The 24,601-nt window shown below is 45.5% G+C and overlaps 1 protein-coding gene across 1 annotated transcript in view; it reads left to right on the top strand.

Annotated features, from left to right (window-relative positions):
- Window positions 1-21,177, top strand: part of LOC121543789 (transmembrane protein 65-like) — a gene marked incomplete at its 3' end in the record, with an annotated part of 28,504 nt that extends 7,327 nt beyond the window's left edge. Inside the window, exons 3-5 of the mRNA XM_045213733.1 lie at window positions 18,721-18,765; window positions 20,577-20,644; window positions 21,123-21,177. Coding sequence (XP_045069668.1) covers window positions 18,721-18,765; window positions 20,577-20,644; window positions 21,123-21,177 — 168 coding nt within the window. The remainder of the gene's footprint in view (window positions 1-18,720; window positions 18,766-20,576; window positions 20,645-21,122) is intronic.
- Between the last annotated feature and the right edge of the window lie 3,424 nt (window positions 21,178-24,601).

Below are 24,601 nucleotides of genomic sequence, written 5' to 3'. Positions count from 1 at the left end.
TCAGCAAACTTAATGATGGCGTTGGAGTCGTGCCTGGCCATGCAGTCATGGGTGAACAGGGAGTACAGGAGGGGACTGAGCACGCTCCCCTGAGGGGCCCCCGTGTTGAGGATCAGCGTGGCAGATGTGTTGTTACCTACCCTTACCACCTGGGGGTGGTCCGTCAGGAAGTCCAGGATCCAGTTGCAGAGGGAGGTGTTTAGTCCCAGGGTCCTTAGCTTAGTGGTGAGCTTTGAGGGCACTATGGTGTTGAACGCTGAGCTGTAGTCAATGAATAGCATTCTCACGTAGGTGTTCCTTTTGTCCAGGTGGGAAAGGGCAGAGTGGAGCACAATTGAGATTGCATCATCTTTGGATCTGTTGGGGCGGTACGCAAATTGGAGTGGGTCTAGGGTTACAGATGTGAGTGCTATGGGTCGGTAGTCATTTAGGCAGGTTACCTTAGTGTTCTTGGGCACAGGGACTATGGTGGTCTGCTTGAAACATGTTGGTATTACAGACTCAGTCAGGGAGAGGTTGAAAATGTTAGTGAAGACACTTGCCAGTTGGTCAGCGCATGCTCGGAGTACACGTCCTGGTAATCCGTCTGTGAATGTACATCGGCTACGGAGAGCGTGATCACACAGTCGTCCGGAACAGCTGATGCTCTCATGCATGTTTCAGTGTTGCTTGCCTCGAAGCGAGCACAGAAGTAATTTAGCTCGTCTGGTAGGCTCGTGTCACTGGGCAGCTCGCGGCTGTGCTTCCCTTTTGTAGTCTGTAATAGTTTGCAAGCCCTGCCACACCCGACGAGCGTCGGAGCCGGTGTACCGTTAGCCACAGTGGGTTTCATGCTGGTTTGTCTGGTGTAGCTTTAAAGCCACAGCAGGGTTATGACATCTTGAATTCTACTGCTCCTGTGTCTGACTTATACTCAGATTGTCAGTTTGTTGAGATTTACTACTGTAGGTCTGTGAGGCCTTAGTACCTAGTCGCCACGGCAACAATTTGTGTGCTCAGTCTCACAAATGTCGAGGTTGTTGATCATGTAAAGGTGTCTTTATAAAACCTGCAGAGATATACAACCAGTTAACCTGATTTCTGTAAGAATAACAAAGTGGTCCTGCGTCCCGTTGTTGAGGGCATCTTGATCAGCAAGGATAAAACCTTTCTATGTAAAGGGCCAATAACAGCCAGCCTTTTCACTCTTCCTAAATAGGCTAACTATTGAACTTCAGAAATAATTTCAGGTCACACACAACTCTAGACACAAATTGGTAAATGTTGTGTTGATGTTAATGAATGGGGCTGAAAGATAGACACATTGAATAACTGTTCCCTAGTCTGGACTGGATCCATAGACGAAGTGACAAAGTAATGACAATGTAACATAAATATCTCTCTCTCTCTGACGCAACACCACAGATGAGGGAAATATTCAATGCATTATTTACTTATTAGAAATTGCCTCCATTCAGTCAAAGCTCATGTCAACGGGTCCCTCACCGGAGAGATTTGTTCTTGCTGAAGAGAATAGACTTCCTGTAAAGATGACGCACTGTGCTAAAGGTATTAGACAACCTGAAGAAAACAGTATGTATCATATTAGCATTTTATTAACGTCCTCTGTGTTTAATTGTATTTCCTTTTTTCATCACTCTCTTTCCTCTCCTCCCCTGTTGCTCTCTTTCCTTCCTCCAAGAACTTGATGAGGCACCAGAGCACCACCTCTCTTTCCTCTCCTCCCCTGTTGCTCTCTTTCCTTCTCTCTTCCGTTTCTCCCTTCATCTTGCCCCAGCCTCTGAGAAGTCTTGCTCCAGCAGTGGTTAGTGGGCCTTGACAAACACAACCCATCTGCATTGTCTCTCCTCTATTTATTTGATGAAGTATTGCTCCAACAGAGCTGTGTCTGTGATGTTAGTGGGCCTTGGACGCCTCAGGAAGTAGAGAGAGGAGGTAGTGTCCTCAGAGGAGGTAGTGTGGAGGTAGAGAGAGGAGGGAGTGTCCTCAGAGGAGGTAGTGTGGAGGTAGAGAGAGGAGGGAGTGTCCTCAGAGGAGGTAGTGTGGAGGTAGAGAGAGGAGGTAGTGTCCTCAGAGGAGGTAGTGTGGAGGTAGAGAGAGGAGGGAGTGTCCTCAGAGGAGGTAGTGTGGAGGTAGAGAGAGGAGGGAGTGTCCTCAGAGGAGGTAGTGTGGAGGTAGAGAGAGGAGGTAGTGTGGAGGTAGAGAGAGGAGGTAGTGTCCTCAGAGGAGGTAGTGTGGAGGTAGAGAGAGGAGGTAGTGTCCTCAGAGGAGGTAGTGTGGAGGTAGAGAGAGGAGGGAGTGTCCTCAGAGGAGGTAGTGTGGAGGTAGAGAGAGGAGGGAGTGTCCTCAGAGGAGGTAGTGTGGAGGTAGAGAGAGGAGGTAGTGTGGAGGTAGAGAGAGGAGGTAGTGTCCTCAGAGGAGGTAGTGTGGAGGTAGAGAGAGGAGGTAGTGTCCTCAGAGGAGGTAGTGTGGAGGTAGAGAGAGGAGGGAGTGTGGAGGTAGAGAGAGGAGGTAGTGTCCTCAGAGGAGGTAGTGTGGAGGTAGAGAGAGGAGGTAGTGTCCTCAGAGGAGGTAGTGTGGAGGTAGAGAGAGGAGGGAGTGTGGAGGTAGAGAGAGGAGGTAGTGTCCTCAGAGGAGGTAGTGTGGAGGTAGAGAGAGGAGGGAGTGTCCTCAGAGGAGGTAGTGTGGAGGTAGAGAGAGGAGGGAGTGTCCTCAGAGGAGGTAGTGTGGAGGTAGAGAGAGGAGGTAGTGTCCTCAGAGGAGGTAGTGTGGAGGTAGAGAGAGGAGGGAGTGTCAGAGGAGGTAGTGTGGAGGTAGAGAGAGGAGGTAGTGTGGAGGTAGAGAGAGGAGGTAGTGTCAGAGGAGGTAGTGTGGAGGTAGAGAGAGGATGGAGTGTCAGAGGAGGTAGTGTGGAGGTAGAGAGAGGAGGTAGTGTCCTCAGAGGAGGTAGTGTGGAGGTAGAGAGAGGAGGGAGTGTCCTCAGAGGAGGTAGTGTGGAGGTAGAGAGAGGAGGGAGTGTCCTCAGAGGAGGTAGTGTGGAGGTAGAGAGAGGAGGGAGTGTCCTCAGAGGAGGTAGTGTGGAGGTAGAGAGAGGAGGGAGTGTCCTCAGAGGAGGTAGTGTGGAGGTAGAGAGAGGAGGGAGTGTCCTCAGGGTCCTTACCCAGCAGATGGGCCCAGTATGGATGACAAGGCAGAGTCTCTCTCTCTCTAATGACTGCCTGTGCTCTCTATTTCTCTCTTCTCCTATTGGAGTACTGCCTTCTGGCGTGAGAATGACGGCTGATCTCTGTCTCGTTCTCTTCCTGAGAGGCATCATTCTAGCTAGCTGCTGGTAATTAGGGGAATATCTCAGGGATTGTTTTAGATCTTTTTCTTTTGTTGTCAACTTTCCTTTTGGTTCCCTCCATCACTAATTGGTGTTAGGGGAATGGACTGTCTCACTGTGCAGCACAGTATCTACTAGTTGACCTCTTCAGTAGACTATGTATTCTAGAAGTTCTTACTTCCTTTATCTTCTTCTTTGGTGGTAGAGAAAAGGGTCAAAGGCAATTTCCACTCAAGCGTGAAGATAAGTGTGCGTCCCAAATGGCACCCTATTTTCTAAATAGTGCACTACAGGGAATAGGGTGTCATTTGAGACGCAGACAGTTCAAAGTGTGCACACTAGCTCATCACTACCTTGAAGGCAATGTAGGCTATTGGTATGCATTCTATATGGTATGCTAGTATGTGAAAATAATTGCGGGTATTGAAGGTAAGCTGCTGTGGAAATACACAGTGCAGTGAATTTGGAGTGTCATGCTGTTTCACTATCGTTCACAAGCTGTGCAGGAGACTTATTTTACTTCAGGAATGTAACTTATCATTCATACAGTATATCCAACCAGGAAGTATGTATGGTGAATGCTAAACCAAAATAAACAAGTCATGTTTAATGTTAAACCAAAAAAAACAAGTCATGTTTAATGTTAAACCCAAAATAAACAAGTCATGTTTAGTGTTAAACCCAAAAAAAACAAGTCATGTTTAGTGTTAAACCCAAAAAAAACAAGTAATGTTTAGTGTTAAACCAAAAAAAACAAGTCATGTTTAGTGTTAAACCAAAATAAACAAGTCATGTTTAGTGTTAAACCAAAATAAACAAGTCATGTTTAGTGTTAAACCAAAATAAACAGGTCATGTTTAATGTTAAACCAAAATAAACAAGTCATGTTTAATGTTAAACCAAAATAAACAAGTCATGTTTAGTGTTAAACCAAAATAAACAAGTCATGTTTAGTGTTAAACCAAAATAAACAGGTCATGTTTAATGTTAAACCAAAATAAACAAGTCATGTTTAATGTTAAACCAAAATAAACAAGTCATGTTTAATGTTAAACCAAAATAAACAAGTCATGTTTAATGTTAAACCAAAATAAACAAGTCATGTTTAGTGTTTGTCACAGTTCCCTCAGCCAGAACCCAGAAGCAGACCAGGACAAGGAGAGTTGAACGAAGGTGAGGGTTTATTCAGATACAAAAAAGGTGCAGAATAATCCAGGGACAGAGCGGGCGGCGTGGATGAGTAGTTGGGGGTGCAGTTCTAGGTCCAGTGATGGCTCGGCAGCCGCCGACCATCAGGCAGAGGTGGGGTGAAGGTTCCGGACGTGTGACTGCAGATGGGACAAAAACGGAGGTAAGGAAACAATAACCCAACAAAGTACAAAACAACAAAACTCACGTTAGATACTCTAAACTGATACTCAGAACACCTACTGTTCATGGCAACGCATCCGGCAGGAACTGGATGTTTGGCCAGAGCCTAAGAAGGGTGATGATGAGGACCAGGTGTGCAGATTGCTGACGGGATGCAGGTGTGGAAAACAAGAGAGACTCCCCGGAGCGTTCCCCGAACCCTCGGAAACTGGAAACTACGAGCCGTAACACTAGTCACCAGACAGGACCCGACTCAGACTGCCGGGATCGTTACAGTACCCCCTCCGACTAACGCCACCGGGCGGACTCCCGAGCGCCAGGATGGAGGCGGTAGAATTCGCGGATGAGGTCAGCATCTAGGACCTGTCGCCGCGGAATCCAACTCCTCTTCAGGACCATACCCCTCCCAGTCCACGAGGTACTGGAAACCCCGGCCCCGCCGTCTGGAATCCATGATGTCACGCACCGTGTAGGCAGGACCACCCCGATCATCCGAGGAGGAGGAGGAGGGGCGGAGGAGGCAACAGAGGACTGAGGAAGACAGGCTTGAGGCAGGAGACATGAAAGGTGGGATGGACTCGGAGCGTCCCTCGGTAGTTTGAGTCGAACTGCCACCGGATTGATCACCTTCTCCACCACAAACGGACCAATGAACTTCGCAACAACTTCCTAGACTCAGTCCGTAACGGAAGATCCCGTGTGGCCAACCAAACCCCTATCTCCGATGGTATAGGTGGGAGCGGGGATCCGGCGACGATTCGCCTGGAGCTGATACCGTCCGAACCTCTAAGGAGTGCCTTTCTGGCCCGATGCCAGGTCCGTGGCAACGACGAATATGGGCCTGGAACAGAAGGCACTGAGAGCTCCTTCTCCTGAGAAGGGAACAGGGGAGGTTGGTAGCCATACAGGCACTGGAAGGGAGACATCCCAGTGGCAGATGTAGGGAGAGTATTGTGGGCATACTCAACCCAAGGCAACTGAGAGGCCCAGGAGGTGGGGTTGGAAGAGACCAGACAGCGTAGCGTGGATTCCATCTTCTGGTTGGCTCTCTCCGCCTGACCATTGGATTGGGGGTGAAAACCAGATGTGAGACTGACTGTAGCTCCAATGGCCAAACAGAAGGACTTCCAGACAGCAGAGGTAAACTGAGGGCCACGGCCGGAAACGATATCACTGGGCAAACCGTGGACCCTGAAAACCTCCCTAACCAGGATCTCGGACGCCTCCGAGGCAGAGGGAAGCTTGGCAATAGGCACAAAGTGGGCGAACTTGCTGAATCTGTCCACGATAGTCAGAACGACCGTGTTCCCCTCAGAAGCGGGCAACCCCGTGACGAAGTCCAGGGGGCCAGATGCGACCATGGACGCCGGGGAATAGGAAGGTGAAGTAGTCCAGAGCTGGGCCGATTGGTACTCTTATTCTGCGCACACACTGGACAGGCAGCAACAAAACCCCGAGTATCCTCGGCCATGGCAGGCCACCAAAACGTCTGCGAAGAAACGCCATTGTCCGAGCCACGCCAGGGTGACAAGCCATCTTACTGGCGTGGGACCATTTGAGGACAGCAGGACGAACCGACTCAGGCACAAACAACCGACCGGGTGGACCGCTACCGGACCGGGCTGAGTCCGAAGGGCCGCCAGCACCTCCTCCTCAATCTTCCACATAACTGCTCCCACGACGCAGTTCCGGGGGAGAATTGTCTCGGTCTTGGACCCACTCTCCTCCGTCTTGGAGAACATCCGGGACAAGGCGTCCGCCTTGCCGTTCTTAGACCCAGGTCGGAACGTCAGGACAAACCTGAATCGTCGAAAACAACCCCACCTGGCCTGACGGGAGTTGAGACGTTTAGCGATTGCACGTAAGCAAGATTCTTGTGGTCAGTCCAGACAATAAACGGTTGCTCCGCCTCCAACCAGTGGCGCCCTCCTCCAAGGCAAGTTTCACCGCGAGAAGCTCCCGGTTACCCACACGTAATTCCTCTCCGCAGGCGAAAGGCGACGAGTAGTAGGCGCAGGGATGGAGTTTACTGTCCGTGGCGCATCGCTGCGACAGGATGGCGCCAACTCCCACATCAGACGCGGCCCACTTCAACGCACGTAACTGACGGGCCGTGTCCGGTTGAGAGAGAATCCGGCGTTGGTGAATCGCCTCTTCAAATCCAGAAACGCTCGATCCGCCTCCGGATTCCACTTGAAGGTCCTGATACTGGAAGTCAAGGCAGTTAATGGAGCGCCACACGGCTGTAATCCCGGATGAATCTGCGTAGAAATTCGCAAACCCCAAAAATCTCTGGAGCTGCAATCTCGCACCGGCTGGGCCCATTCCAGAACCGCTCTAACCTTCTCCTGGTCCATCCTAATCTCACCCCTGGAGATGATGTACCCGAGAAAGGATGTCGTATGGGCGTGAAACTCGCACTTCTCGGCCTTCACGAACAGGCGATTCTCCAATAATCGCTGCAGAACCTGCCGGACATGCTGGACGTTGGTCGGAAGGTTCCTTCGAGAAGATCAGAATGTCATCCAGGTAAACAAACACGAAGAGACCGATCATATCTCTCAGGACGCCGTTTCACCATACTCTGGAATACCGCTGGAGCATTGGTCAGTCCAAACGGCATCACCTGATACTCAAGTGCCCCATCGGGTGTATTGAACCCCGCCAACCACTCGTCCACCCTCTCTGATCCGGACCAGGTGATACGCATTGCGTAGGTCTAGCTTGGTGAACACCGCAGCACCCTGTAAGGAGTCGAAGGCAGAACTCATCAAGGGCAGGGGATACTTGTTCTTGACCGTGATGTCATTCAACCCCCGATAATCAATACACGGTCGAAGAGAGCCATCCTTCTTACCCACAAAGAAGAATCCTGCCCCCAGGGGTGATGACGAGGGACGAACGAGACCAGCAGCTAGGGACTCCTTGATGAGGTCTCCAACGCCTCACGTTCAGGTCGGGAGATACTGTATAACCTTCCCTTGGGGTAGACAGCTCCAGGGACCAGGTTGATGGCACAATCATATGGTCGGGTGGGGAGGGAGTGACAGAGCCTTCTGCTTACTGAAAACTTCCCCAAATCGTGATATGTCTCGGGAACCAGGGACAAATCTGGGGGTTTAGCCTCAATCACCTGACTGGGAACCGAATGGGGGCAGGCAGTCTTGAGACAGTTAGCATGACAATCCAGGCTCCAACTGCTACCTTGCCCGTCACCCAATCGAACGTGGGATTGTGTTCCTTCAGCCAGGGGTATCCAAGGACCAGAGGAACATGGGAAGACGGCAGAATGAAAAAATGAAATCATCTCAGAATGATTCCTGACAACCGCATCTTAACCGGTTCAGTCCTCATCGTGATACGTGCCAGACTACTGCCGTTCAGAGTGGTCGCCTAATGGCTTCCCCGCAATTGCTCCTTGGAAAGCCCCAGCTGTTCCACCAACTCGGCATCAAGAAAGCTTCCATCGGCACCTGAATCGATAAAAGCGTTAAGCGCTAAGCTCTGATTCCTGTTCTCAAGGGTAGCCGGGAAGCGGGGTCTGACCGAGGTACTGAGAGGTTGAAACTGGCTCGCTAAAAGTCCTCCCAACTTTAGCGAGCCGGGCAGTTTGACGACCGCCGGGAGCAAGTGGAGATGTAATGTCCCGAGCGACCACAGTAGAGGCAGCAGTTGGTCCTACGTCTATGTGTGACGCTCCTCCTTGGTTAACCCGCCCCCCACTTGCATGGGTTCAGAATCGGGAGAGAGGTCCTCTCCACTAATCCTTTGTGGTGGAGAATGATCGACGGGTTCTGGTCCACCACCCGACCCGACTGGGAACTGAGAAGCTGATCGATTGGACGGACCCCATTGCTTCTCCCTCCTTCGCTCTCGGACTCGATTATCCACCCGAATAGACAAGGCTACCAAGCTGTCCAGGTCACTAGGCTCCGGATAGGAGATCAACTCATCCTTGAGCTGCTCCGACAGACCCTGGTAAAAGGCCGCTTGCAACGCACTCTCGTTCCACCCACTCTCCACAGCCAACGTCTTGAACTCGATCACGAAGTCGGCCACGCGCGAGTTCCTTGGTGAAGAGAAAACAGGCGCCTAGCTGCGTCCCTCCCTCGGACGGAATGGTCGAAGAGCTTCTCATCTCGGCCGTGAACCCTGGTATGAAGCCATGCAGGGATCCTGTCGTTCCCAAACGGCTGAAGCCCACTCCAGCGCCGACCACGCAGCAACTCAATCACAAAGGCTATCCTAGCCTTGTCTGTGGCATAAGAGTAGGGCTGTAGATCGAACACTAATCCACACTGCATAAGGAAGGAACGGCATCTTCCCAGCTCCCCTCATATTTATCCGGCGTCGGAACCTTGGGCTCACGGAGGGACACAACTTCAGAAGCGGCAGGCGAGATGGGTGAAACTGTAGTGGGTCCTCCACCGGACACTGGCGTTGGTTCTGGACCTCCATCAGGCCGGTAGAAAGGTTCCGAACTGACAACGCGATCTCCTGTAGTACCGTGCTATGATGGCCCAACATCTTCTCCTGCTGGGTAATGGCATGGCGAACTGAGTCCAGGTCCGCTGGGTTCATAATTGGCCGGATCGTTCTGTCACAGTTCCCTCAGCCAGAACCCAGAAGCAGACCAGGACAAGGAGAGTTGAACGAAGGTGAGGGTTTATTCAGATACAAAAAAGGTGCAGAATAATCCAGGGACAGAGCGGGCGGCGTGGATGAGTAGTTGGGGGTGCAGTTCTAGGTCCAGTGATGGCTCGGCAGCCGCCGACCATCAGGCAGAGGTGGGGGTGAAGGTTCCGGACGTGTGACTGCAGATGGGACAAAAACGGAGGTAAGGAAACAATAACCCAACAAAGTACAAAACAACAAAACTCACGTTAGATACTCTAAACTGATACTCAGAACACCTACTGTTCATGGCTAACGATCCGGCAGGAACTGGATGTTTGGCCAGAGCCTAAGAAGGGTGATGATGAGGACCAGGTGTGCAGATTGCTGACGGGATGCAGGTGTGGAAAACAAGAGAGCTCCCCGGAGCGTTCCCGAACCCTCGGGAAACTGGAAACTACGAGCCGTAACACTAGTCACCAGACAGGACCCGACTCAGACTGCCGGGATCGTTACAGTGTTAAACCAAAATAAACAAGTCATGTTTAATGTTAAACCCAAAAAAACAAGTTATGTTTAATGTTAAACCAAAATAAACAAGTAATGTTTAGTGTTAAACCAAAATAAACAAGTCATGTTTAGTGTTAAACCAAAATAAACAAGTCATGTTTAATGTTAAACCCAAAAAAACAAGTTATGTTTAATGTTAAACCAAAATAAACAAGTCATGTTTAATGTTAAACCAAAATAAACAAGTCATGTTTAATGTTAAACCAAAATAAACAAGTCATGTTTAATGTTAAACCAAAATAAACAAGTCATGTTTAATGTTAAACCAAAATAAACAAGTCATGTTTAATGTTAAACCAAAATAAACAAGTCATGTTTAGTGTTAAACCAAAATAAACAAGTCATGTTTAATGTTAAACCCAAAAAAACAAGTTATGTTTAATGTTAAACCAAAATAAACAAGTAATGTTTAATGTTAAACCAAAATAAACAGGTCATGTTTAATGTTAAACCTACTTTCTCGTGGTGCAAGATGTTCCTTTTCACCTAGCTATACCAGAAAGCTGGTTACAGAGTGTTGATAAGCCAGAAGGAGTAAAACATATGTGTAGTATAAAGGGATATGGAAATGCACCAGGGCCAATTATCCATTTCCATCATCATGTTCTTCTCCTCAAAGACATCTTTAAGTAGCCGGTGATCAGATGAGTGCATTTACGGCAGCATGTCATTTGGACAAGACGCTGCCACTTCCTGGTTGCTGCGTCCAAGACGCTGCCACTTCCTGGTTGCTGTGTCCTAAAAACTGGAGTGCTATTTTCATTCTAATGAGTGTGTTTACCCTTTTAATCAATGCTCCCTCATAGTGTTTCCTTTACATTTAGTGTCATGAATCATGTCAAAAATAGGATATAGTAAATGTGTCGGAGGTTGATGTATGTATGTGGCCAGCTGTCTCCCAGCACCTCCAATACACTATTGATTTGTCTAACCCCTGTCTCTGTCCTTTAATGTTGTTGACTACTCTTAGTGCATATAATGCATGTCCTATTCAGTGTGGTTGCAATGTTGGTCTACACACTTATGATTATATTAAGCAGGTATGGTCATACTCTATATTAAAGGTGCTACACAGGATTTGTTTAAATATTTGCATTGTAATTTCAGAAAATATCCATTAATAATCTGCAGTAATAGTGGAATGATAGTGTTTCACAGTATTGTGATTGGCTGTGATATTCGCTTACTGATTTCTCCCACCAGGCCGGCTTCTGTTGACTTTGTGACTGTGTTATCTAGTGTAAACCGGGGCAAGCAGCCAATGTAGAAATCGTTGTTTATGAGAAAACAACACCTGAGTAGTGTAGGGAATCATTGTACCGTCTAAATCACTGGGAAATATATTTTCAATAACAAACAGCTGTTTAAAACTGGTGGATGAAACCAAAAGTAAAAAACTGAAGCGCGAGTCTCCACCATGTTACCAAAGACAGCACAGTATGAAGATGGGCTGAAACTGCTTCTCCAATAGAAATCCCCGATCACGATTGTAGGCGATGTCATGGCGACGTTGGCTGGCTAAGGTCATGCACAGAAACACGTCATCGGATCTAACGGTCGTCTAGCGCTGAACTGCGCATGTGCATGCCGTCAAATCAAAGACACTCCTTCCATATAAATTAGTTTAAAGAGGAAAATTCAAACGTCTCAGGAGGTTGTAGTAATAATCTGTTCAACTACTTAAGACATTGGCTCGAATCTCGGTTGTACCTTTAGATTTCGATAAAAATTAACAACTAAGGAAGAATTTTTCACTTCTGTCATTGACTTGTTAAACCCCAAACCCCGGCCTGGTCTGTTTGATCTGACGTTACGGTGAAATGAGACGCTATAAATTCCCAAAGTTATGGGCGGAGTTAGAAAGTTGGCGGTCAGAAGTATTACAATGTAACTTTATTTTTAATCCGTCTGTCTGCATATTTCAAGACATGTCATATTAGGGTGCAGTTAGATACCCTATGGGCACCCGTGCGTCAATCTAAGTAACATTATAAAAACATCCCTATCAAAATCCATCAATTTAAGCTAGAGGCATTTTTGCATGGGCTTCGTGTCAATCCGTGTTTGTCAGACCATGAGACATCCCGAAAAATCGGTCTTCTCACCAAAACGTCTGTAGCGTCGGAACCGTTTGGCCTACATACTGAATATGCCCTATCCACCGAACACGATGGTGTTCTCCGTTTTGATCTACGACCCCCACAAGTGTCACGGGACTCATCTGAATGTAACCCGGTACCGTTTTAATTACTGCAGTGAGCTAAATCAGGGTCACACAGAGTGATTCTTGGTAGTCTTAAACAAATCTACTTTGAAACAAACGTATACACCTCACACACATGGTTATGGGCTTAAAAAAAAAAGAAGACACCTGTACCATGTCAGATATAGAGTTGAAATGTAAACCATTATGAGTTTGCATCCTAATATTACACTTTATATACATCACAGAAGACTGAAATATAACATAACCATTTGGTATAGAAACACCAGATTTTCAGCGGCTTTAAAAAAATAATAATGTTGATTCATTATGGAATTATGAATAACATGAGGCCACTGGGTCATTCGACTGCAGGAAAGGGCTACAAGATGAATGGAAGTATGGAGGTAGTTTTGTGCCAACAAAAAAAAAGGGGGTAAATATGTGTCTAAAAAAAACTAAAATATTTCCTGAGCTTTGAGGACAGGACAGACACCCATTCCTTATTATTATATGACTGTCTGTTTTGCCATTTATGAATGTGTTATTCAATGCGTTTCTATGGCCTATAGTAGTAAAGGCCAAATTCAGTATTTTATCAATTCATTTTGTAATATTGTTTTGGGATACCTACAGGGGTCCCTAAGATGCAAAGTCAAATAGCCAAAGGATCTATGGTATGACCATATTAAAGCAATTACATATGTTAGCTTAATCGAACCAGAGCGTTATAATGTGGATATAAGGGTCTGGTAAGGGTCAAGTATAGAGGATGACAATGTTCAAACATCAAGATGCATCATGCATTACTAGGCTATTTGACTATCATCAGCCTGCCTATTTAACTATCATCAGCCTGCCTATTTGACTATCTTCAGCCTGCCTATTTGGCTATCATCAGCCTGCCTATTTGGCTATCATCAGCCTGCCTATTTGGCTATCATCAGCCTGCCTATTTGACTATCTTCAGCCTGCCTATTTGACCAACTTCAGCCTGCCTATTTAACTATCATCAGCCTGCCTATTTGACTATCTTCAGCCTGCCTATTTGACTATCTTCAGCCTGCCTATTTGGCTATCATCAGCCTGCCTATTTGGCTATCTTCAGCCTGCCTATTTGGCTATCATCAGCCTGCCTATTTGGCTATCATCAGCCTGCCTATTTGGCTATCTTCAGCCTGCCTATTTGGCTATCTTCAGCCTGCCTATTTAACTATCATCAGCCTGCCTATTTGACTATCATCAGCCTGCCTATTTGACTATCATCAGCCTGCCTGTTTGACTATCTTCAGCCTGCCTATTTGACTATTTTCAGCCTGCCTATTTGACCAACTTCAGCCTGCCTATTTGGCTATCATCAGCCTGCCTGTTTGACTATCTTCAGCCTGCCTATTTGACTATTTTCAGCCTGCCTATTTGACTATCATCAGCCTGCCTATTTGACTATTTTCAGCCTGCCTATTTGACTATCATCAGCCTGCCTATTTGACTATCTTCAGCCTGCCTATTTGACTATCTTCAGCCTGCCTATTTGACTATCATCAGCCTGCCTATTTGACTATCTTCAGCCTGCCTATTTGACTATCTTCAGCCTGCCTATTTGGCTATCATCAGCCTGCCTATTTGGCTATCATCAGCCTGCCTATTTGACTATCATCAGCCTGCCTATTTGGCTATCTTCAGCCTGCCTATTTGGCTATCATCAGCCTGCCTATTTGGCTATCATCAGCCTGCCTATTTGGCTATCTTCAGCCTGCCTATTTGACTATCTTCAGCCTGCCTATTTGGCTATCTTCAGCCTGCCTATTTGACTATCTTCAGCCTGCCTATTTGGCTATCATCAGCCTGCCTGTTTGACTATCTTCAGCCTGCCTATTTGGCTATCTTCAGCCTGCCTGTTTGACTATCTTCAGCCTGCCTATTTGGCTATCTTCAGCCTGCCTATTTGGCTATCATCAGCCTGCCTATTTGACTATCATCAGCCTGCCTATTTGACTATCTTCAGCCTGCCTATTTGGCTATCATCAGCCTGCCTTTTTGACTATCTTCAGCCTGCCTTTTTGACTATCTTCAGCCTGCCTTTTTGACTATCTTCAGCCTGCCTTTTTGACTATCATCAGCCTGCCTTTTTGACTATCATCAGCCTGCCTATTTGACTATCTTCAGCTTGCCTATTTGACTATCTTCAGCCTGCCTATTTGCCTTTCTGACTCTTGTATTAATCTTGTTGATGTGGTTTTGGCTTCTGCTGCTCTTTCCATTCTGCTGTCAGAACAGTGGCTGGTTCACAGGACGGTCAGGAGGTTACAATGGTGCTTCAAATGAAATCATAAATGCTATTTATTCTACTAGGAGACTTATTTCCTTGCATGGTGAGCTAAAGTCTCTCTGAACTAGTGTCTCTGTAACATTGGGATGCATCTACAATGGCCCTCTATTCTGTTGAATAGTGTACTAGTATATAGGGATTTGGGGGCCATTTTGGCATTGTTTCTGTCCAGTGTGTAGCCTGATGTAAATAAGTGCTCTGCTGCGTATTCAAGAATTAGGGCTACAGATTGCGCGATAGAAATGTAAAGGTTATTTCCGATTGAGCCGACATACGCAGCGTTTACCGTGAATGCAGTCTCCGCTAACGCAGTAACATTGCCTTTAAATTTCAATCACACTGTCGCTGAACTTCCGCGATACGGATTGAATAGAGCACTTATTGCTTGTAGGCTATTTGTTGTTTTAATCTAAAGGAAACCGTTTAGCCAATGCCCATCTGTCTTGCCTGTCTGGATTGGAGCATTCTGGGTATTTACCCTCTTTAAAGCTGAGATCTGTGATAGGAGCAACAGCGCCAATGGCACCCTATTCCCTATGTAGTGCACTACTTTTGACCAGAGTGCTATTGGCCCTGGTCAAAAGTAGTGCACTACATAGGGAATAGGGTGCCATTTGGGATACACACTAAGTTGGTTTAAGTATTACTAAGACATGAAACTGTCATTTCTAACGAAAGCCAGAGCAGAGAGTGAGAAATGTGGTAGAGAATATCTCAGGATCATTTAAAATGAGGCAGAACATTGAGTTTATGCTTTTAAATGCCATCTGGCCAACTGTTGATTGCTAGCCATGGATACATTACAGTTGCATGTCTTTTTGTAAACATGGGGATTTGGCAAACAAAAGGTACAGATTGTTTTGTATTACAATACAGAAGTGAAAATGATTTAATGTCGAATTGCCTAGAAGCCAAGTTGTTGCAGTTCCCTGATATGAGGTCAAAGTTGTTCAGAGAACTGCTCTCATATCCACACAGTACAAACGACTGCTGCTCACATTTCCAACTATAGGAAGACATCCCCATCATTCAGGCTATAGACCAACTAACCACTCACTGTTTAAATAGAGATGGTTTCTAAATGTAGAAGTCTTATCCATGTGGGCACAAGCAGCAAGGGGCTAGTTAGCCGCCTACCCACCGACTAACCCTATGGGCCCTGGTCAAAAGTAGTGCACTTTATAGGGAATAGGGTGCCATTTGGGATGTGGCCTAGCTTTGAAGGGGTGTTGCAGTGAGGTAATCAATACTTCGCTGAGGATCAATACCTGGGGCACTAGCACTATTCTGCCTGGTTCCACAGCCTCGTTAAAAGGTCCAAGGAGACCCAGTGGGTTGTGAACACAGCCTTGTTAAAAGGCCCAAGGAGACCCAGTGGGTTGTGAACACAGCCTTGTTAAAAGGTCCAAGGAGACCCAGTGGGTTGTGAACACAGCCTCATTAAAAGGCCCTACTAGACCTGTGGGTTGTGAACAGCCTCATTAAAAGGCCCTACTAGACCCAGTGGGTTGTGAACACAGCCTCATTAAAAGGCCCTACTAGACCCAGTGGGTTGTGAACAGCCTCATTAAAAGGCCCTACTAGACCCAGTGGGTTGTGAACACAGCCTCATTAAAAGGCCCTACTAGACCCAGTGGGTTGTGAACACAGCCTCATTAAAAGGCCCAAGGAGGCCCAGTGGGTTGTGAACACAGCCTTGTTAAAAGGCCCTACTAGACCCAGTGGGTTGTGAACACAGCCTCGTTAAAAGGCCCAAGGAGACCCAGTGGGTTGTGAACACAGCCTTGTTAAAAGGCCCTACTAGACCCAGTGGGTTGTGAACACAGCCTTGTTAAAAGGCCCTACTAGACCCAGTGGGTTGTGAACACAGCCTCGTTAAAAGGCCCAAGGAGACCCAGTGGGTTGTGAACACAGCCTCGTTAAAAGGCCCTACTAGACCTGTGGGTTGTGAACAGCCTCATTAAAAGGCCCTACTAGACCCAGTGGGTTGTGAACACAGCCTTGTTAAAAGGCCCTACTAGACCCAGTGGGTTGTGAACACAGCCTTGTTAAAAGGCCCTACTAGACCCAGTGGGTTGTGAACACAGCCTCGTTAAAAGGCCCAAGGAGACCCAGTGGGTTGTGAACACAGCCTCGTTAAAAGGCCCTACTAGACCCAGTGGGTTGTGAACACAGCCTTGTTAAAAGGCCCTTATAGACCCAGTGGGTTGTGAACACAGTCTCGTTAAAAGGCCCAAGGAGGCCCAGTGGGTTGTGAACACAGTGTGAGAATCTCTCATCAAATGTAGGCCTGGCATTTATAAGTACAAGATTCATCCCAATAAACGTCAACCTGCCATGTTTTTTACCCTCCACCGTAGTGTGGACTGAATAATACACTAAGGGTTTTTTGTATCTACTGTCAATGTCCTCTTCTCCCCCTCAAGCACATTATGCAAACATATTGATTTAGTTATCAACCCGTGATTTGCACAATAGCGTAGACCGAGGTGACTGACCCCTGACCCCTGACCCCTGACCCCACCACGCCTATATTTATGTTGTTATAGATCTATTACAGCACCATCCATCAGCTGTTTACCAAAAAAGTGGCGGGGTGGCGCCCTTTGTTGTTGTTTGAATCCCAGATTGCCCCTTTAAGCAGAAAAAAAAGGTTATTTAAATGTTTTTTTGAATGTTCTACATCCGCATCATGCTTCATTGATATGAGCCTTGTGTTATATAATCAGGGTGTCTATCTGCTGAGGACTGTGGTCTTGGGGCTGAATGAACAGGTCTCCATTGTGTTAACATTGTGTCAGCATCACGACGGGACCTCCAGGGTAGGAAACCATACTAGGAGTGAACCTTGTCATTCCAAACTCATTCCAGAAACTTCATAGACTATTACACACTTTGTGTGTGTGCGTTTTAACCGGCGATGCCATTAAGAGAGTGACACATAGCCTCAGAGACATAGACATGAATAAACCCTACATAGACATGAATAAACCCTACATAGACATGAATAAACCCTACATAGACATGAATAAACCCTACATAGGCATGAATAAACCCTACATAGGCATGAATAAACCCTACATAGGCATGAATAAACCCTACATAGGCATGAATAAACCCTACATAGGCATGAATAAACCCTACATAGGCATGAATAAACCCTACATAGACATGAATAAACCCTACATAGACATGAATAAACCCTACATAGACATGAATAAACCCTACATAGGCATGAATAAACCCTACATTGATATGAATAAACCCTACATTGACATGAATAAACCCTACATAGACATTAATAAACCCTACATAGACATGAATAAACCCTACATAGACATTAATAAACCCTACATAGACATTAATAAACCCTACATAGACATTAATAAACCCTACATAGACATTAATATTGAGTTATTCTCATCTTTGTATTAGAGTTTTTTGCTCTAACTTTTAATGAGATACAGATTACAGACGTAGAGTCTTAATTTGAGTCAGTTTGCTACAGCAGGAAAATAATCCCGCGGCAACAGGAAATGTTAATTATTGTTAAGTGGATTATAATAAATTGAAATTTTTGTAGGAGAAATTACAAACTTTAGAAGCCTTTTTAAACCTCAAAATCACTACACATTTAAAATGTCCTGCATTTCAGGAAAGTTCTCTTGCAACAGTGTGATCAAATTAAGATCCTACTCTCAGACTCTAAGGGCATAGAGATAATTGAATGTGCTTATAGTGTCAAGACGCTATTCTGAAAGGCAGACAGACAATCTGCAGGCTGGGCCCAAATAGCACCCTACTACCTACATAGTGTACTACTTTTGACCAGAGTCCTATGGGCCCTGGTCTGCGGTAGTGCACTATATAGGGAATAGGGTCCCATTTGGAACGCAGGGTAGTGCTCCTGTGGGTCCTGGTTGGCAGAGCATGGCATTACCCTACTGGACATTTCACATACGATTAATACCCGCCATTTATATTTTAATGTGTTAAGAACATGATTTCAATGTAATTCCGCTAGTTGAGTCCCAAATGGCACCCTATTCCCTATGGGCCCTGGTGAAAAGTAGTGCACTTAATAGGGATAGGTTGCCATTTGGGACACAACGACAGTCCCCCTCTAATCCCTGTCCCTCTGTCCCTCTGTCCCTCTGCCAGGCTCCATCCCTGCTCTGTGAAGGAGTCCTGACTCTCAGGTCCTGTCATTTCATGGCCGGGTGACATTTCCTTCCAGACAGGACGGACTTGTTCTCCATAGAGAAACACTTTATTGTAATGGAGGTCGTCTTTTTCCTTCTCTTTCAGGGGAAATGGTCATCGCCCCTCCCACATCGGCTCAGCTGAGATACGGTAAGACAGGAAGAAAACAAAGAGAAGAGATGTCTTTGAAAAGAGTGAGATGTCTTTGAAAAGAGAAGATATGTCTTTGAAAAGAGAAGAGATGTCTTTGAAAAGAGAAGAGATGTCTTTGAAAAGAGAAGAGATGTCTTTGAAAAGAGAAGAGATGTCTTTGAAAAGAGAAGAGATGTCTTTGAAAAGAGAAGAGATGTCTTTGAAAAGAGTGAGATGTCTTTGAAAAGAGAGAGATGTCTTTGAAAAGAGAAGAGATGTCTTTGAAAAGAGAAGAGATGTCTTTGAAAAGAGAGAGATGTCTGAAAAGAGTGAGATGTCTTTGAAAAGAGTGAGATGTCTTTGAAATGAGAGAGATGTCTTTGAAAAGAGTGAGATGTCTTTGAAAAGAGTGAGATGTCTTTGAAATGAGAGAGATGTCTTTGAAAAGAGTGAGATGTCATTTGAAAAGAGAGAGATGTATTTTAAAAGAGTGAGATGTCTTTGAAAAGAGAGAGATGTCTTTGAAAAGAGTGAGATGTCTTTGAAAAGAGAGAGATGTCTTTGAAAAGAGGAAAAGAGAGAGATGTCTTTGAAAAGAGAGAGATGTCTTTAAAAATAGAGCGATGTCTTTGAAAAGAGAAGAGATGTCTTTGAAAAGAGAAGAGACGTCTTTGAAAAGAGAGAGATGTCTTTGAAAAGAGAAGAGATGTCTTTGAAAAGAGAGAGATGTCTTTGAAAAGAGTGTTTGAAAGAGAGACAAGGTGAGAAAAGAGAGAGATATAGTATATGTACTTGAAAGAAAGAGAGAGATATGGTGAGAATGTCTTTAGACTGCTCATGCTGTTTCTCTGTGCATTGAGCCTCATTGTGTAGGACAGGATTCCCCAACTTGCGGCCCGCGATTTGGCCCGCGGGTGATTTTCAGTTGGCCCCCCAAGTTATATATTTTTTACATATATGAAACAGTGGAGAACACTGGATGATACATATATGAAACAGTGGAGAACGCTGGAGGATACATATATGAAACAGTGGAGAACGCTGGAGGATACATATATGAAACAGTGGAGAACGCTGGAGGATACATATATGAAACAGTGGTGTCTCATCACTTGTAAAAGTTTTTGTCCCCCAGATTGTTTCCTCCCTGTCACTGTGCGCACAGACACATTCCCAGCCCACATATTCTACCAGGGCTGAACTGATGACCAGCATGCAGCATACCCGGGTTAATGACGAGAGTGGAAAAGAATTTCACATTGATGGCCAATAGGGGTAGAATGAGTTCATTCAGGTTCAAGACAGATTCCTTTCCTTTGATAGTTGAATCAGAAGGCCAATGTTTTGCAACCCCTCCCTGTTCTGGTCTCATACCATAGAGCATGTTCCCAGGAGTAGGACTGACTACAGTAGGCTAAGTTATGTAGACCTCAGTAGAACTGACTACAGTAGGCTAAGTTATGTAGACCTCAGTAGGACTGACTACAGTAGACTAAGTTATATAGACCTCAGTAGGACTGACTACAGCAGACTAAGTTATGTAGACCTCAGTAGGACTGACTACAGTAGGCTAAGTTATGCAGACCTCAGTAGAACTGACTACAGTAGACTAAGTTATGTAGACCTCAGTAGGACTGACTACAGTAGACTAAGTTATGCAGACCTCACTTTTCTACCCCGTTTGTAACTGCCAATGTTCATGGACGTTCACAGTGTCTCTTCACTTCAAGTTTCCAGAACATGTGTGGGCTGTTAAATGGTAGTGTTGTTTGTGTTCTTCCTTTGTGTGGGCTGTTAAATGGTATGTTGTTTGTGTTCTTCCTTTGCAGTTATTCTACACAACGCCATTCCCTTTGTAGGATTTGGTTTCCTGGACAATGCCATCATGATTGTAGCTGTAAGTTACACCACATTATCAAATGAATATCATTTTTAGAAGTGTGTCACTGTGGTAGCCCTCTATCCATACTGGTATTACAGTAATGCTAGATAGATTATGCAGTAAAATGTGGTAGATCCCTGGTTCATCGGTTTCATTAACATTGAAGTGAGAATCTGGTATCTGTCATTTACTAGAGAGCTGGTAAGTTCTATTTTAGCTTTTCAAAACGTTGACATCCATTTTTTTTTTGCCACTTAGCAGAATCTTTTATCCGTATCTAACTCATTTAACCTCATTCAGAGACTTTTATTCTGAAGGACACAAATGAGTGGTTGAAAGTTGAATACAAAGCTTAGCTTTCAGTGGTGGTTTTCATTACAGCGTGAAACTACATACTACATAAACATGATCACGTGTTCGGTGTTCCTACATGGGCTTAACAAACAACAACAGAGAATTGATGATGGTGTTTGTGTATTTTTTATTTTTTTAGGGCACGCATATTGAGTTGTCCATAGGTGTGATCCTTGGGATTTCAACCATGGCAGGTATGTCAAAACCAGAAATAATGTGTTGAGTCCCAAATGGCACCCTATTCCCTATGTAGTTCACTATATGGGGAATAGGGTGCCATTTGGGATGCAGACAATATGTTTTGTAATGTTTGTGTTTGTATTTTTACAGTGCCTAGTGAAAGTCTACACACCCCTTGCACAGTCTTAAGGTTACATTTAAAAAAGGGATTACGTTTTTTTAATTTTTTTACCTACAGGTCTACACAACCTACTCCACATTTTCAAAGTGAATTTATTTTACTGAAAATGTTCCAAATTAATTTTAAAAATTGCCCGAAGATGTCTTGATTGCGGATGTCTTTACACCCCAGAGTTCATACTTGGTGGAAGCACCTTTGGCAGCCATTACAGCTGTGAGTCATGAGGGGAGGGGGGAGAGGAGAGGAGAGGAGGAGGGGAGAGAAGGGGAGTGGAGGAGGGGAGGAGGGGAGAGGAGTGGAGGAGGAGAGGAGGGGAGGGGAGTGGAGGAGGAGAGGAGGGGAGAGGTGGAGGGGATGACTAATCATATTCAACCATCTTTGAACAACTCTTGGCGCAACGTATATCCATCGTTTTTTATCTAAATTGCTCAGTAAATTTGGTTGGGATCATTGATGGAAAGCAATATTCAAACCTTGTCTCTGATTTCCAAGCAAATTTAAGTCAGGACTGAGACTGGACCCCTCAGGAACAATCAACACCTCTTGGAAAGCCATTGTGGTGTGTCTTTTGAATTAAAATGTGTGTTATTGTCCCGCTAAAAAAAACGAAACTAACTTTTTACCTGGGTTTCGCTCTTTTTATATTTATTTTGATCATGACAAGCTCCCCAGTCCCTACCGGTGACAAGCATACCCATAACATGATGCTGCCACCACATTACTTGAAAATACAGAGAGTTTCACTCTGTGCTGTATTGCATTGGATTTGACCCAAACCTGTAGTTTTTAATTTAGGCCATAAAGTTTACTTCTTTGCAGTGTTGTCTGCAAAGTATGCAGTATTAGTTAACAGCCTTGTTGCAATCAGAATGAATGGTTTGGAGTGGATTATTTAACAAAGGCATCCTTCTTTTCACTTTGTCATAAAGGTCAGTAATGTGGAGTGAATGAAATGTTGTTGATCCCTTTGTATTGTCAATTATTTTGGTATTCTTGTCACCGGCAGGGACTGGGGAGTTTGTCAGGATCAAAATAAATATGAAAGGGGCAAAGCCCAGGAAAAAACGTTGAAGGGGGAGGGGAGGGGAGGAGGGGAGAGGAGGAGAGGTGAGGAGAGTGGTAGAACCACCAACTGATATTGAAACAGATATCAGCACCATAGAAACTGTTTGCTGCAGAACCTGTACTATGGGTTGATATGAAGTCCATTAGACTAGCTGAGGGAAACACACACTGCTCTGTCAGCAGATTGCTTCTATCTCTTCCCATGTGTGAGCCCTGATGGAATTTGGGATGGGTACCAGCAGCAAACAAAGCTATTGACTCTGTGGAAACTGGAAACGTCTGTCAGATTGTCAGTCAATTGAATCCTGGGGTAGTTGAGGACTGCAGCATCCCCTATGGCTGGCCTATGCTATGGGTTAAAAACATATTGTGATAGTGGGAGATTGTTTTCTGTTAGGTCTTCTCTCCGTCTTCTTTTTTCCCTCGGAGCAGGAAACCGTATGTTCTCTTCATTATGGTTAACAGTTGCAGCATGGTGGCATTTCGCTGGGCCCTTTACTATTCAGATGCAGTATAGTATTGGATGTGGAGGTGTGTCTGCTGGTACTCCAGCCCTGCTGAATAATAGACTGTGAAGCCTCTCCCAGTGAGATACTGCAGGGCTGTTTCAGGGAACAGCAGAAAGATAAGACTGTGATGTCACTGCTAGTTATAGTAAAGCTCTGGGTCCAGCCTGTCACTGCTAGTTATAGTAAAGTTCTGGACCCAGCCTGTCACTGCTAGTTATAGTAAAGCTCTGGACCCAGCCTGTCACTGCTAGTTATAGTAAAGCTCTGGACCCAGCCTGTCACTACTAGTTATAGTAAAGCTCTGGACCCAGCCTGTCACTACTAGTTATAGTAAAGCTCTGGACCCAGCCTGTCACTGCTAGTTATAGTAAAGCTCTGGGTCCAGCCTGTCACTGCTAGTTATAGTAAAGCTCTGGGTGCCTGTCACTGACTAGTTATAGTGAAAGCTGGACCCTGCCTGTCACTGCTAGTTATAGTAAAGTTCTGTGTCCATCCTGTCACTGAGTTATAGTAAAGCTCTGGACCCAGCCTGTCACTACTAGTTATAGTAAAGCTCTGGACCCAGCCTGTCACTACTAGTTATAGTAAAGCTCTGGACCCAGCCTGTCACTACTAGTTATAGTAAAGCTCTGGGTCCAGCCTGTCACTGCTAGTTATAGTAAAGCTCTGGACCCAGCCTGTCACTGCTAGTTATAGTCAGCTGATCTGAGGGAAGTGGATGTGTCAGCTGATCTGAGGAGAGGGAAGTGGATGTGTCAGCTGATCTGAGGGGAGGGAAGTGGATGTGTCAGCTGATCTGAGGAGAGGGAAGTGGATGTGTCAGCTGATCTGAGGAGAGGGAAGTGGATGTGTCAGCTGATCTGAGGAGAGGGAAGTGGATGTGTCAGCTGATCTGAGGAGAGGGAAGTGGATGTGTCAGCTGATCTGAGGAGAGGGAAGTGGATGTGTCAGCTGATCTGAGGAGAGGGAAGTGGATGTGTCAGCTGATCTGAGGAGAGGGAAGTGGATGTATCAGCTGATCTAAGGAGGGGGAAGTGGATGTGTCAGCTGATCTGAGGAGAGGGAAGTGGATGTATCAGCTGATCTGCGGAGAGGAGGAGAGAAGAAAAGAAGGAGAGAACAACTTTTGATGGAATTTCACTTTGAACTCAGTGGTTCTTCACCATCTGTTATGAAAGTACCGGAGGGGTAAAGGAGGAGAATATCACTAGTTTTGCCGTCTGTCTGTAATCGGATTTCCTCGCTGCTGTGTTTCTAACAGTTAGACAGAAATCTAAGAGATTCTAATGGGACTGTATATACCGTACAAAAACTACACCAGACACCAAAATGCTGAAGTAAAATTCTGGGGGGTTCTGAGTGTCTACAGGGGATTCTAAATTGGATTATGAATCATGTCTGCAGCTTTCATTGACAAATGAAGTGGAATCATCAGTCACATCCAACCTGAAGGCTTTATATTTAAACTCCAGCTAGTCATGTAACCTATTGTACTTCTCACTATCAAATTGTTCAAAATGATGGATGTTGGTTTGGCTCTGATCTTGTTAAATGTATCTAGTACACATTCTCTCCTTCTCTCTTTGGATGGCTGCCTAAAAACCTGCAGCAGCTCTGCTACAGTACTGCTGCAGCCTGGCTTGCGTCCCAAATAGCACCCTATTCCTTATGTAGTGCACTACC

Source organism: Coregonus clupeaformis, unplaced genomic scaffold (assembly GCF_020615455.1).
Source record: "Coregonus clupeaformis isolate EN_2021a unplaced genomic scaffold, ASM2061545v1 scaf0146, whole genome shotgun sequence".
Lineage (NCBI taxonomy): Eukaryota > Metazoa > Chordata > Actinopteri > Salmoniformes > Salmonidae > Coregonus > Coregonus clupeaformis.
The sequence above is the reverse complement of the archived record's forward strand: the minus strand, read 5'-3'. Positions and strand labels throughout refer to the sequence as shown.